Genomic DNA, 15857 nt, shown 5'->3' with positions numbered 1-15857 from the left:
TCACAGGTGTCAACACCAAATTATGCGACATTCACGTTCATCTTCAAACACTCAATTTGAATAAGATATAGTAACTGTGCAAACCAAGATGACTGAAATCATTGTCATGCTTTTAAACTAATTTCAGACAACGTAAGCACAATGGATTGCTTCATCCTTGCCTTGAAAAAGTATTTGTCCTTCAGGGTGGAAATGCAAAACCATTAAATTAGCATGGCTGGTAACAAGATTCGTGTACCCTCTTAATATTATTATTTTTAAAAAGATTACAAGCAGGTTCAAAATCCTAACCATGCTTTCTTAGACGCTGGTGCACAATTCGTAGTGCCCCCCCCCCCACAACCTTAGTAGGTATATTGTGAAAGCTTTATATACATACACAATTATTACAGATACCTACTTTCAGTTCCTAAGGCCTACACAAATACTTCCAGATGAGGCACGTGACAAGCTAGATGTATTTCGTTATCAAAAAATGGTTTACAATAATGCTGCAGTTACAAGTATCAGCTGTAAAGTTAAATCTTATGTATTCAGGCTAGTTCCCGTAGAAGAGTACTGCAGGGAAATTGATAAAGCACGTTAACAATTTTTATCAATAAACAGCAATAGCGAAAATTAAGTGGTCTGTCAAATTCTTTAGTCTCTAGGTAATTGCTCCAGCAGCCCCAGCTATATTTAGCTCCTTATTACGATGAAGCACCTCATATTATTATAATCATTATTTTACAGCTATGATAAAGGTGGAACGTAAGTCATCAAATCACATCATTCTTCACAGTTATGTTCAAAGCACTAGTATTTTTCTGTTTACATCTGATATAAATTGCCTCTGTACTGAATATCGACTGTATTTATGTCCATCACATAATATTGTTCGAGATAATTAAATACTGAACACCGTAGAAAGAATATGGGCCTCAGTCTGATGCTTATTATACTTTAAAGATACGTCCAATCTTATTTTTTATTGTTATGATTTTTGATGGTCTGCAACCAGCAGCTAAAGGACAGTTCTTCCATTCAATTGCTTCTTTTGGTTTATCTTTCAAAAGCTACTCGAGGAAAATCGTCGATAATGAAGCTTCTGCTAGATATGCAGATTTTTGCTCATAATCATGGTCTTGCAGACTAAAATGATATGCCAACGTATCCACATTAACAGGTTAAATGAATCGTTTAATATAAGTTACAAGACCAGAGTATTGCGCATGAGCAAATATATTCAGCATTCTTTAAATGAGTATTAAAGGAATATTAAGAAAAATTGCAGTCTTTCAAAAACCTCTATCTCGCCAAATATTGGAAGTACCTCACTGTCAAATCGCTTTAACATAAATGTAAAAGCAGAAACATGAAGAAATATCTAGCAATGTTTCGGTAATTTTTTAAATAAATAAGGTTTAGAATCTGTACTATGTGTGCTATATTAAAAATGTTCTATTTAACATTTTTGTATTAGATTTTAATCAATATCGCAATTGTCTATTTTATTTGTGTCTTCAACGACTTCCGTTAAAAAATTATTTTTGCTTAGGTGGCGTACAAGAGCGTAAATCATTACACCTGTTTTTATGTCGTTGCTCGGATACGACTTGTAAACAATGTGAGGATCTAATACTCTGAGCACCACTAAGTATTGAAACCATAGTGTTTTAGTCTGTGTGTTGCCAACCTTTATTCATTTCAACAGTAAGTCGGAACTATTCTTTAAGCTTATTTTAAATTATTTTGCAAATGTCACAATTTAAAGAGAGAAAGTATGCTTTACAAAATGATCATGATGAGACAATTTACGATCTTTTGAAAATAAAACTAGAAGATAACGACCAAGACCAAGCTCAAGAAAACGCCAAAGAAAATAGGCTTTCAAATCGGTAAGTTAATTAATCTATTTTATTATTCAATTTTTAACAGTTTCAAAAACACGTTTATACTGATGCAAAATTACCACACAAGAAGTGGCATAACTTATGATACATAATAGTTTTGTGGATTTTCGGAATTTATGTATTGCAGAGGTACTTCATTTCCTCGTGTAACACCTATGTATATATTCTCTATAGAAACGATTATAAAGTTAAGACCTTTTTAAATCCTTGAACTTTTAATATATTTATCTGCCATAGTAATTCCCTATTACCCACAATCAACATTCCGTTTTGCTATAAGTTTAAGTACTTAATTAATAGCATTTCAAAAATTTTCCCATTTCAAAAATATTGAGAAAAGGATATGAATTTTATGTCCCAATATAGCACCTATATATCAAAGTACAGAAAATCTGTATTACAAGAAAAGAAAAAAGGGAAAAGTTTACGAAAAACTATGGGAGAAGCTGAAGTTTCCCTTAGCCCTCCAAATGAATACTTGAAGAAACACAAAAAGGAGCCATGCTTTGGAGAAGGTATGTATTTACACTTAAAAACTAGATTTTGAATATCATTATTATTATTGAAAAGGTCTTTCATATCTAAATATAGGTTTGTTGAACAAAAACATAAAGGCATGTGTATATCTTATAAGACTTAAAGATTGCAGCATGCATACCAATCAGAAGTTATATATCACAATTGAGGGTTTACCTTTCACATGCTGTTTTTCTCTCTAATTCTAAAACAGACAAATTATAAGCATTTTCTCAAAATAATTTTTTTAAACTCGTAATGTTAGAAGGTAATATTAAGGCGTTTAGAACCCACAAGAAAAGGGGTAAGTTACCTTGAATTAAAACATTTTAATTCATTAATATAAAGTAAAAAACGTGGTATAAAATATTTTACTATTTGTATTTTAAAATATTAAAGTGGTTGCGTCTCATTACGTTTTTTATTGTTAAATGAATATTAAGAAAAATTTTATATAATAGGCAATTTTAAAATAGTACCCTGATGAAAAAATATTTAAGTATATAAAAATAATAATTTTTGCCATCTGCCTGTCTGGTGTCATGACATCACAAGATATGTCAAGAATCGGATAAAACAATTTCAAATAAAATGAGTAGAGGTTATCAGGTGGATCCCTCAAAGACTGAATTTAAATAGATAAGCAGTCAGATGAACAGTTCAAGTTTGGTGGCCAATTAAATTTTTACTGTCTGAAGCCAAATGAAAGTGACAGTTGATGACCATGTAGTGTGGTTACCTTTGTTGATTGCCCATATTCAGTTGACCTGCACGGTAAATGATGCTCATACACATTTCCTGCCATCCCTGTAAAAAGCCAATCAAATTAATGCCATACAAGGCATAAGATCATTTGACAGTCACAACTGATGGCAGTTCTTAATGAAGGTGATGTAGTCTTTTCTACACTGCTAATCTTATCCAAATCTCTTCCATTCCCTGCTGTTTTGGGGCCATAAGCAACTTTATTGATGGCTTTTACATAGCCAAAAATACCATTTTCTTAACCATAGCATGGTTATCACAAATCAGATTTAGGGTATGTGGATGTAAAAATCAACATATCTGACTAATTCCAGAAAAGACCTAGGGGGATGTAGGTCATTCAAATTGCTAACATAAATTCAAAGCAAAGTACAAATTATTAACTTGAAAAATAACTTTAATATCTGACTAATATTATAACTGTAGTTTTTATAACTAAAACAAAAATTAAGTCCAATATTTATATTCAGAATATATATTAACTCTCAAATATTAACTTTATTTATTATTTATCAAATGTTTCATGAAGTATCTTTACTCATGTGCTGAAATACAAAACAAAATACAATATATTGAACCTAATATAAATGACCTAGTTCTCCACATACATGGTTTTGCCAACATTTTTTATTGTGTTGATTTTCAAGATTTTTCTGTTCAAATGCACTTCTCTGTAACAGTTTATCATGGCTCTTGTTGAACATATGTAATTGTTATTTATAAAGTGATACGAAACAAATTCATAGATTATTCAGCAGAATTACATATTATTGATTTTAAACTTGTTATATTTGGTGACAAAACTAGTAATAATCAAAGTCCTGTGAAATTAAACAATGATGCATTTCATTATTTTTTCACTGTAGTAATGTGTTTTAAGTACCCTGATGCTGATCAGCGTCGACCACCTGTCCCAAAGGTTTCTGAAAAACCTCCCAAAATAGAAAAGTCAGATAAAGATTTTATCAAAGAAAATATTCAAGATATTTTACATGCTGCACCAAGACAACCAGAGCCTCGTTTAGTGGATACATGTAAGGGGAATGTTTTTCCTTTAGAAACATCTGGTTTGGTTCCTAAGTATATCAACAAAAAGGTAAATGTATGAAAATTTTTATGGAATACTCACTTGCTTTAATATTTTTTGGTACTGACTTGTTTGAAAGCAAAAACTATTACTAATTGTTGTATTAAAGATTTTCGGAAGAGTCAGTAGACTACAACATTATTATTATTATTACAATACTTTAAACAGACAGTACTTGTAATGTTCCTTTGTTGGTAGTAAAATATGATAGTGTGGCATTTTCAGTTTAAAATATATATATTTACCAACAAGTGTCAAATATAATTTTCTTCAATAACAGCAGAATATGACCAGAAAAAATCATAAGACTTCTTGTGATTAAAGGCATTTGGACTGTTTATTTTGTGTGAAAGTAAACAAATTGAACAAACTAAAATCTGTATTCACAAAAAGAAAACTTGAAATGTGTACCCAAGTATGATGACAGACAGTCCTCACTCCAAGTTATACAGTGGTTAGTTCTAAAGTCTTCCTTCTCACAAGATAAATTACCTGAACACTAAATGCTGAACAAACTCTAGAAGCCTTCTCTGAGCAAAACCTTAGAACAAAAATGCCTGGATTCCAAACATCAACTTGCTATAAGTTTTAGTTATCATCATAAGTTAGCCAGGAAAGGAGATTCCACTTCTAAATAGTTTAAACCAGGCTCAAGATACACAAAGAAATATCCTTGCATACAGAATATACCATCCAATAAAAGGTTGATGTGCATAGAACAAGATATGTGTTGTAACAATGACAGTGTGGAAACTAGATAATCAATTATTTAGAAATAAAATTAAAAGAACTACACTACTATAGATGGTAAGACACATGGTATGCCTGCATACTGCAACAGCACCTGTAACATTTTGACAATAATAGTCAGAATTTGACAGTAATTACAAATACAATTTTCCTGGTGCTAATATTGTACAACATTTAATGTCAAGGCTCAGTTGATTAATTGTACTATGATTTCCAGCTAGCATTAAGAACTTAATAATCAGAACTGAGTCAATTGATAGTAATTATAACCAAATTTAATTTACAGAACTAAGAAATACTTAATTATTGCATTATTAATATTAAACCTAGTTAGTTCTTTTGAACATTTTAGCTGGGATAAGTTTGTATGTCTATAATACTCAAATAGTGGTATGATACCTAGTTAAAAGAGTATTAATAAAAGAATTATTCTTGCAAAAGAAACCTGTTTGCTCTTGTCAGATAACAAATCCCATGCAATGGTCAATAGCTTTATCCACACACACACATTACTCTTCTATAAGAAAAAGGTATTTGAGATTGACTTTTCAGCTAAGTCTTAGCATAGTAATAACCATAACATGAAACAGTTGCTTACATTGAATGTTACATCCAATACCATAACCATACAGTACACACAATAAATCAACACCAGGGTGTTTCTTGCATCTAAAAATGCATAAAGCTTCTAATGGAATGGATTGCATTCTCTATTGTTACCTGACTGAGTTTATAAGAGCTGAAATAACTTGATCCTGCAGTTTCATTTGATTATCATATGGAATTTGTTACCCAAAGTATGTTTCCTATTAAAATTACATTACATGAAAGTGAAGAAAGGCCAATTAATACATCTAATTGTAAAGTTAGACAACCTCAAACATTTTTGCTATGATGCAGAATATATTAATTATTAATTTTAAATGTCACAGTCTCAATTGTAACTTTCAATATTAAGGTTTGGTTAATATCAGGGCCACTTAGAGCTTGTGCCCAGAGAAGGATTGGTATGTGCATCCCTTGTCTCAATCAATTTCCCCCACAGTAACAGTAATGGTTAATGCTTGTAGTGACTCACAGTTCATTATTCACAAACTTTATGCAATCACTCATTCTATGCCTTGACCAAAAATATATCATCTTGCATACTGGCTCAACTTTTTTGTGATAAACTTGCATTAAAGTAAGGTAATATTTTGATGTGTAATATTTATACAATTCTACACTGCATGATAGGCAAGAAAACAAAATAATATTTTTAGAATTTACTTTTAGTCCAAAGATTTATGAAATCGGTAAATAATTTGAATCATTTGAAATATTTTTCTTATTTTAGAAGATCCATTGTCTAAAATAGTATGTAGTTTTTGGTTATGATATTTTTAACTTAAAAAACAAATCTAAAGTGCCAGTTTATTTTTAAATACAAAGTATTCAGTCTCTAGAACTAACACATACTTACAAAACCTGACAATAATGAAAACTTTCTTCTGTAGGAAGAGTTTCTTTGTAAATAATTTCCAGTACAGCTTATATCATTTGCAATAAAGCACTGATAGATGTCTCATCTCTTGCCAGTTCTCAAAGCTTTTTATCAAGTCATTATCCATGTACATAACAGTAACTTGCACACACTCAGGTTCTATATAGAATATTTTATAAGCAAAGAATAACTCCACAAATGGTACATACAAATGCATATGCTCACTGTCCTTACGATGCATGACTAACACAAACTCTTATATTATAGCATTGAATTAAATTCTTGTTGTCTTATTAGTAAAGCAGATATTTCATAAATTAATGAAGTGAGTTTTTTTTGTTCAATAAAATAATAATTTCCAATATTCATATTAAAATAATAAAATATTTGTATTGCAGACTATAATACTTTATGTTAAAGTATAAAAAGTATAAACTAGGTACTACTTAATTGTAAAAATGCACAACAACAGAATAGCAATGTTTGCATTACAAAATACCATTTGTAATAATAATGAACATTCCTGATAGTCTTGCATATATAATTTTATTAATTATTTATAAATGTAGGGGAATTAGTGGTAGCTGCAGTTAGGACAAGGATTCTTTACAGTAAGTGTCTGTGACTTGTTGGCAATAAATTTCAAAAATAGACCAGCAGTACACAATCCACTTGTTTTAAAATAATATATATTCAAAACAAGTCAAATGTATATACAAATGTTCATTACACAGTTAATCACCAAAGTAGTATCCAGAGCTTTTAATAATTGTATCTTTTCAAAGTCCACACAGGCTGGTTCAGTTACTTTAGAACACAATTGATAAGATGAATTGTTCTTCTATGCTCTGTTATTAAAATACAATCAATGATAAGTTCACTTACATTACACTGCTTGTTACCATAGTTGTATCCAGAGCTTTAAATAATTGTATCTTTTTTGTCAAAAGTTCATATAGGTTTGTTCAAGTATTTTAGAATACAATTCACAAAACAAATTATTTTTCTTTACTCTGATATTGCAATAAAGTCTGTGATACTTTCACTTTAAAATTGTCGATATATGCTCTTTATAGCTAAACTCAAAAATAAGCAGTCTAGATCTATTTGACTATATGTCTCACTAACCTACTTGAACTATATTTTGAATGTGTGTTTATAAAATAGCCTGAATGAGGCCTAGAACTTTCTACACACTCCGAGATATTATGACATAATAATACTCAATGAAAACAATGAGAAAAACTTAGATGGTTCTAGTAACATGATGCAATAATACAAAAGCACCAGTTCACAACAATTGAACTCACACACAGTTACAAAAACAAACCTGAAATGAACTATCACTTCTAAACATAACTAAATTTAAAACTCACGCTATACTTAAATTAAAACAGTAGTGTATATCTAACAATCAAATGGTTTTGTGAGTACAATTATTAGTCAATGACAAGAGCAAATGATATTGTGCCAAATCCAAAGTACCCAAACCATATGAATATGTGAAATAAAAATTTTAAATTCTTCACATTGTGTGAATTTATTGATTTTACAAGAAGGATTTGCATAAATTAAATTTAATACATAACCCTTCTTCCACATCTATAATCACATGCATTTTTGATTTTGCAAAATGAGCATTTTATTCTAGTTATAAATAGCCTGACTGATGCTTAGAGCTTTCAATACGCTCCAAGATATTATAATATCTAACATATCTTTAATCATATGCATTCTTGATTTTGCAAAATGAACATTTTATTCTAGTTTTGATATGTAATAAATGATGTACTACAATTTGTGGATATGTATTGTACATTAACAGTTTCTATGGTAAATTACATGTTTTGTCCATGATACACATTTAAAAAATTTGCATCAAGATTTTTTTATTTATAACCTGAACCCATTCATTGTGGCTGGTACATATATGGCCTCTAAATGTTGTTTTTTTCTGTTCACTACATTAACCCATTAGAGTCAGTGCTTTCTAGTAAATCCAAAAATAATCTGGATCCCAGCTCCGGTTTCTCTTGTCATACAGGCCTCTGATATCTTGAGGGGAAACTGATGCAAAGAAGACAGAAATAATACTCTTACTGTATGGCAACATATAGAGGAATGTCAATGGACAACATTACAACAAAAATTTACAATCCAACACCTTGCTCGGGAATTTTAAAGGCAAGAATCCAAATGTGTACCAGCTGCAGTGAACAGAGAAAATTCAGAGGCCATATATATGTACCAGCCGCAGTGAATGGGATAAGATTGCAATGAAATATGATGCATAAAATTAATATTCTGGTCCCCTGAGAATACATAATCTGCATCTTTATTAACAGTTTCTTGTGGAATCACTCAGGAAAGTGTCAAATGTTGGAGAATGGGAGGGGGCTTGCACCCATGGCTTTAGATTAGGATATCCAGGGAGACCACATATACGACTTCTCAGTAATAACATACTTAACCCTGAAATTACTGACTTGCTTTAAAACTGTTTATATTAAGGAATTTTGTTTATACTTGTTATAAAGCTCCTAGTAAAAAACTAATCAAAATAAAATAGGCAAAATCACCTATTTTCTATATAAAATACCAAGAATTTAGTTGGATTAATTGCAATATTAATTGTATCTTTGTTAACATTTTTTTGTATCACTTGATTGTTATTAGGAACCTTCTTACCAACAAAGTTATGGATCCACAAGCAATCTGGTGCATAAGTAGTTCAGAAGTGTTTAAAAAGTAGTATGTACCTCTGACATTTCTGTGGTTAAGTATAACTACACTTCCTTACGTGTAAGTTTATCTAAAACAATATTAGTCTAAACATTTTACACTGTGAATGCTATGTTTTTCTTTCTTTAACAAGAAGAATGTATTTTAGATAAAGGATAATTTTATGATAGAACTTTAACTTGTAGGAGTTTGGTGTGCCACCGAGTTACTTAGTTCAACGGAAAGCTGACTTTGAACAAGCCAAAGATTTTTACAGAGCTTATGTTACCAGTGAACATGAGAAAGAAAGTCTACAGCAACTCAGTGAAGAAGATAGGAACACAATTCTTCATGTATGTTTCAGAGTTTTATATATGTGAATTGTTTATAGCTTATAATTATAACCATTATCATATTGGACTAAAAAAATATGCCTAGAACTTCTGTTATAGTGATCATCAACAATTACAATGAATTACTAGATATGAATAATTAATTCTAACCACTTGTACATTATTCAAATTATATTTATATAAATGCTGTAAACCCTTTTTATCTATCCCAGTGCTGAAAATAGGTCAATATTTTATAATCTCCATCTATCCAAGAATTGCACTGTATAGAAGATGATATTTGTGACACTTTTATCATCGTATAAAATTTGAAATTTAAGTGGAAAATCATGGCCAAGAGAAATACAGATATGTTGCCATTATTAATAGACTTTATACTAAAACAAGCCAGATTTGTTTTATTCAAAATGAAACTAAAACTACTATTTTTAAAAACTAAGTGATAATATAGAGAGTAACACTAAATCGATATGTATAAGCCAACAATTAAATTAAAACCTGTAAACATTTATTTTAGTAACTGAGGCAAACTCTAAAGAAAATTAACTTCTGAGGACCTTAATGATCTCAATGTTGTTTGAAATTACAGTTAAAATAAAGCTTGTGTTGTATTATTCAGGGTTTAAAGCAGAACCTGGAAGAGCTCCACCGAACTTATCTGGGTCTTTCTGTTGTGACAGACACCATACCAAAAAAGCATCGAAAACAGCAGTTAGAAGCTGACATGAAGCAGTTAGAGAAAGACATTCAGCTGTTGGAGAAACACCATGAAATCTATATAACGAAGTCATGACACAATCATTTCAACACTGACAACATAAAAATTGTGTAAAATTAATAGATAGATAGCAAATTATAGTAAAACTTCCATGTTAAACTGTTATAGACAAAATTTGTAATATCCTAAAAAAATAGCGAAGGGTAAATAATGACTCTGGACACTCAAATTTTTAAAACGAATCATTAAAATTATTGATATAAGGAGAATTATGTGACTTGAACTTTGTATATAAAACCTGTATGTAATTGTCAATGTGTTATCACACTTGAAATTGTAAAAACAAGAAATCAAGCACATTTAAGTTGTACATTTCTTAATAAAGTAAAAGATCAGTTTGCTGCTGAAGATCAAATAAAACGTACAACTTTTGTACTTGACTTTAAAAACATATAAGAATTTACCATTTTGTTGTTCAACTTTCAAATTATAGTATCCTTCACATGTTACACAGAGAATAAGTTACTTGTTTTGTATATAGGTGTATCATGTACATACACACACAAAAACTAAAATTATAACTAGCAATTGCAAAAAAAGGAATTTTATTGTGGTGTAGGAATGATACATCTAATATATGGTAATGCCCAATATTCAAATTCTCTATTTCCTTGGCCTTAACAAACAAGATATTTCTAGCTTATTGCTTAGCTTATCACAAATCATTACACAAGTTTTCCATATAAATTTAAGTATAGAAATTGCAGCCAATCTTCTCTGAGTTTTACAGTCATTGCATTCTTTCAGTTGGACAATGAATATATAAGTGGATATACAAAGTGGGTGTAATGAACATTTTAATATGATAGTGTATGACATGCAAATGAAAATAGAAATAAATAGTATCAAAACACATATTGTTTGAAATAATATATGTATGTTAAGTTATTGAGTACTGAGCATGTGTAATATCTAAATACATAAATATGTCTTCCCTAGCAAAGTGTTTTATCCCATAAATTTTTTTGGCATATCATTTGTAACTTACAATGAAATAGACAAGTAAAGATTGGTTTACATATCTACCAGCTGAACAGCATATTTCTTAATACACATTTAAGCTAAGACTTCTAACCTGAACTTCCTCATTTACATAATTGTATGTTTTTGACACAGTTGATAAAACATATTTACAGCATTTTCAGTTTCTATCTAATCTGAAATTACACTATTTTTAGTTTAACTTAAATTTACAAAAAATTCTTATATCTTACATGCATTTCAATGAATTCAATTGTTATAGTTGTCTTATGAAAACACAAGCACTGCTTTATCATTTCTAACCTCAAATGTTTGTCAAGTGTGCTAGAAAGTCATCTTCATTCATACTGTACTGAAACATGGTCAATTTCAAAAGAAATAAGTTAAACAACAGTCATTTTTCAACTGAAAGAAAGAACAGTATGCATTAGCAGATTTTTAATAGTTGACTAAGAATAGTGTATAATATTTCAACAACAATAAATTTGTAAAAGCAGACAAACTTGCACAGAACAATTCATAGTCAGAACTATATATGTCTTTATATTAAGTACTACTGAAAATTATTTGCAAGCAAAAAAAGTTACGTGTTGAATTTTCAGGAGATAAGGAACTGAAAGAAGCAAATGTGATGAAGAAAGTAAGTAAACTTAATCTACTAGATTACCATATGAAGTGTAAGGAATTCCTTATTCTGTTGGTTACCAAGCTTTTAAACAAAACTCTTGTAAACTGTACTCTGTGTCAAAATTTCACATGTCTAGATCCTAGATTAATGTACAAAAATAGAGAACAATGTCAGGAAACTGAAGCAAGTAATTGTTGGCCTAATAACAAATAGAACATTAGATGAATCTGCATATGATGATTTTAGTAAGTTTCAGCCAAAATAGGCTGAAATTAGACAGTATACATTTCTGCACATATACCTATCTGACAAACAACATTATAACTATATCTGGGAATTTATGAAGTCTGCTCCAGGTGTTTCATAAACAGATTTCTCTTGACTGTGTATTTGAAGTTAATGTCCAAATGAACAAATATATGAAGCACACAGATTTTTGTATGATAATGTTAAGCTAGTAGATGAGATTATAAATGTATGCACGAGCAAAAAATTCACACTGTCACCTGTTAGAGGTACTTAGCCTATTTGGATGATGAAAGAAAAAGGCTGAAATTCAACCACAACAGAAAGTAGAAGAAACAATGGATCATGCAGAGAGATTGAGTACATTATATTGAAATGGTTTTGAAGCCTCATCACTTCATTAGAGTTCAAGTTATGATGTCCAGGCATGGTTTAACGACCACACATCTTGAGAATAGCCCTGCAGTGTAGTTTCCATTTCAAAAGGTTCCATCTTAAGGCTGTCAATACAAAACACCCTCCTTCCCTAAATTTTTTCCATAATCCATCAAGTGTACAAGAACAACAGTTTCCCAGCACCCTTTTCAACAGTCCAATCACACAAAAATCCATGCACTGATCTGGAAGCAACTTGTGTATATGCATACAAGTATGCAGGGGGGTTTTGAGTGGGTTCAGCCAAACCCCCTATTTTTGTGATGTAAAAATTATCCTTATATAGTTATAGCTCAGCTGCTTATGGTATTTAACGTTTTCTACATAATCTACATTCTTCTGATGAAGCATTAGCATCTTTTGTCATGAAATAAGTGCATGTCCCCAGACCCCTGTAGCATTAGCATGACTTGCATGCTGATTGTGCTTCACTCAATATGTGTTGTCTTTTGATCTCACAATTTAGAAACTCTCCTTTCAAACATTCTGTGTACAGGCCTGATATATGTATTGCCCTTCCAGACAGAGATCCTTCTTGATTATGTTGTATACTGTTAAGTGGATCATATGGATGGCCCTTGCCACTGAACTTTGTGTTCGTGGGTTTTCACCTGTTACAAGGTGCCACGCCTTGTTTACCAAATCTGGCTTATGACTTGTTTTAGGGCTCTTTCTGGATGTTCCTGGTGCCCAGAGTTGATTCATATTTCCTTTGTTTTTTCAATGCCATTAAGGATAAGGAATATCCCCATCCTGGAAATTTTACATCCCCAATATGAACATATCTTTATGTACACTACCTACAAAATGCCAAGCAATGTCAAAATATAATTCTGATACATCCCATCCTACTGCAAACTTTATATCAGCTGTGGGTGTCACATGACTTGCTCATTTGCATATTCAAATTCGTTTTAATATAATATACTCTGTAGAAGTGCTAAAGAAAGTAAAAAACCTTAAGCGACATGAATGCTTTTACAAATCTAAAGACCAAGCAAAGTTAACTGGCAAAATAAGTTATATAGCAAAATTTGTTTGTTAGTTTGAATTTTGTGCAAGACTACTCAAGGTTTGTCTGCACTAGCTGTCCCTAATTTGGAAGAAATAGACTAAAGGAAAAGCAGCTAGTTAACACCACCCACTACCAACTTTAGGATTACTCTTTACCAACAAAAAGTGGGATTGACCATCACATTATATGCCCCAATGGCTGAAAGGGTGAGCAAGTTCAATGATGATATTCAAATCTGTGATCTGCATATTGTAAGTTACCTGCACTTACCACCAGTGCAGATATAGCAAAGTCTAACACTCTTCAACAAAATTCAAAGAACAAAACTGTCTGATCTGAAGGAATCAATTAATAATATGAAATTTGTTATTGTGCTTTATATTTCCCACTTAAGGCCAATGCTTACCGATCATATGACTGTTTGTCTTGTATCTCTAATATACTTCTGTGTTCTACTATTATCTTTCAGTACATTTATTATTTGATAATGGTCAGAATTCCTTTCTATATCATCAACTTTTCTTCAATGTATTTTTTTTGCCAAAATATCTTAAAACAAAGTATATAACAATGTTTGTTTATCACCATATTCTTCAGGTAACACCTGAAACATTTCTCTAATCTGACTATATGTTATATAAATCAGTTTCCACACGTAGACACCAATTACTCTGGAGTGAAGATATACTTACTGATATTTCACATCAATTCTTCCTGTTAAACATTCCTTGTTTTATATTTCTGTAGGCTTCAACCTGATCTAAAGCATCATCTAGTTTTCAGTTTAAAAACTAATAACAGAATAAAACCTTACCATTAAATCAGGAATGATTTAATTAAGATTTTACACACATATTGAAACACTGAAAGTTTATACTTTAAGTAAAATAAAAAGATAAACATCATTCATTTGGTGTGTTGGTAGTTAGGTATAAGATCTCATTATTTAGGATGATGTACCAGGAAGTGGGTAAGTTTGGTAGGTAAACAACCTAAGTTCAGCTGATAAAACTCAATTAACTGCAACAAGTCATAAAATTTGGTTCTTCCACCATCCAGAGAAAAACAAACCTGTGTTTCATCCTCAACCTGAAGAGATAGAGAGAAAGAAAGAAAAAACAACAATAACCTTTATTAGCTTTTACTTTAAGGTGATTGTGCTGGAATTCTAAACATTCATGTATGGCATGGCCACAATATAGTATGCTTTTCCACATATAATTTGCATAATAATAATAATTTACTTAAATTACTTTTAATTGAGTAAGAATAAGTATAAATTTTTGTAGCTAGAAATTAATTATCAGTTCCTAATTATCTTCACCACTACAAATTATAGCATTTAAAAATAACCAAAATGATGACTAAGATATATCTTATGGAAGTAAAATAATGGACCCTACTAATAGGTACTGTACTATAATAACATTGCTATACATACTACTGCAACATTAAATAAACATGAAAATTAACATATAGATGGTTTATTAGTGTAATAACAAAGGACAATACACAGAGGATATTGTTCAAACATTTTGACTTTGAAAATTTCACTTTGCGCTATTTTCACAGGCTCCTCATGAGCCAATGGGGGACATTTTTTTTGAAAAGTAAGAAACCTATCCAATCTGATTTTTCTTAATTTGAAGTGAAATTTTTTGGACATTTCTATTAGGTAAAAAAAACGGCATTTCCTGCACTCTTTTAGTATTGGGGCTGCAAAAAGTGATTTGAAGTGGTAAAGTGACTGTAATCCAACAGCACATCACAAGCTTAAAGGCCAAACACAAGAAGCATGGAAGTCTCCAAATGACACACAGAGGTATTCAGGAACCGTTTAGAACCACCTTGGTAGATATTGTGCAGCGAGCCAAGTACAATATTATGCCTGTAACTGCTTTCAAAGTGTTCCTGTCTGCTCATCCTACTGCTGACTATCGTGATGCTTCGACCTTCCCTACCGAATCACAGGTGAAATTGTTCATATCTCAATTGAAAGCTAAACATAAAAAGGTGATAGCAGAAGCATAAAAGGTTCGCTATTGCTTAATTAATGGTGCTGAGAATGTGGCTTTATTGATATATAGTGAATTTACTCCCAACAGGTAGACCTTAGTACTAGCTAGTATGGAGACTTGAAAATGCTGTATTTCACTTAAAAATTTATCAATTAACAAACGAAAAATTGTCTTGAAGTTGTCTCAAAA

At 30.9% G+C, this 15857-nt stretch overlaps 2 protein-coding genes across 4 annotated transcripts in view; one reads left to right on the top strand and one right to left on the bottom strand.

Moving 5' to 3' along the window:
* The first annotated feature begins 1542 nt into the window (after nucleotides 1-1542).
* Nucleotides 1543-11618, top strand: LOC106472239 (enkurin-like). The gene is made up of 5 exons (XM_013932868.2): nucleotides 1543-1877; nucleotides 2259-2407; nucleotides 4040-4269; nucleotides 9421-9567; nucleotides 10187-11618. The coding sequence occupies exons 1-5, from the start codon at nucleotides 1738-1740 to the stop codon at nucleotides 10358-10360; spliced, it is 840 nt and encodes a 279-aa protein (XP_013788322.1). The 5' UTR covers nucleotides 1543-1737; the 3' UTR covers nucleotides 10361-11618.
* A 1878-nt stretch (nucleotides 11619-13496) lies between these two features.
* The window catches only part of LOC106472238 (growth factor receptor-bound protein 14-like), a 48133-nt gene continuing 45772 nt past the window's right edge, over nucleotides 13497-15857 (bottom strand). For 2 of the 3 annotated variants that reach the window (XM_022400836.1, XM_022400837.1), the window contains exon 13: nucleotides 13498-14739. In XM_022400836.1, coding sequence (XP_022256544.1) covers nucleotides 14593-14739 — 147 coding nt within the window. In that variant the 3' untranslated portion in view covers nucleotides 13498-14592. Of the gene's footprint in view, nucleotides 14740-15857 lie in introns of all 3 variants that reach the window. The other variant, XM_022400838.1, reaches the window with a different exon arrangement.

This window comes from Limulus polyphemus, unplaced genomic scaffold (assembly GCF_000517525.1).
Source record: "Limulus polyphemus unplaced genomic scaffold, Limulus_polyphemus-2.1.2 Scaffold5184, whole genome shotgun sequence".
Lineage (NCBI taxonomy): Eukaryota > Metazoa > Arthropoda > Merostomata > Xiphosura > Limulidae > Limulus > Limulus polyphemus.
Note: the sequence above shows the minus strand (reverse complement) of the source record. Positions and strands in the feature narration are given on the sequence as shown.

What these genes read in the sequence shown, in the direction of transcription:
- LOC106472239 (XM_013932868.2), top strand. Translation starts at nt 1,738, where the DNA reads ATGTCACAATTTAAAGAGAGAAAGTATGCTTTACAAAATGATCATGAT. An exon ending in CTAAGTATATCAACAAAAAG is followed by an intron (nt 4,270 to 9,420) that starts GTAAATGTATGA and finishes TTTAACTTGTAG; the next exon opens with GAGTTTGGTGTGCCACCGAG. An exon ending in ATAGGAACACAATTCTTCAT is followed by an intron (nt 9,568 to 10,186) that starts GTATGTTTCAGA and finishes TGTATTATTCAG; the next exon opens with GGTTTAAAGCAGAACCTGGA.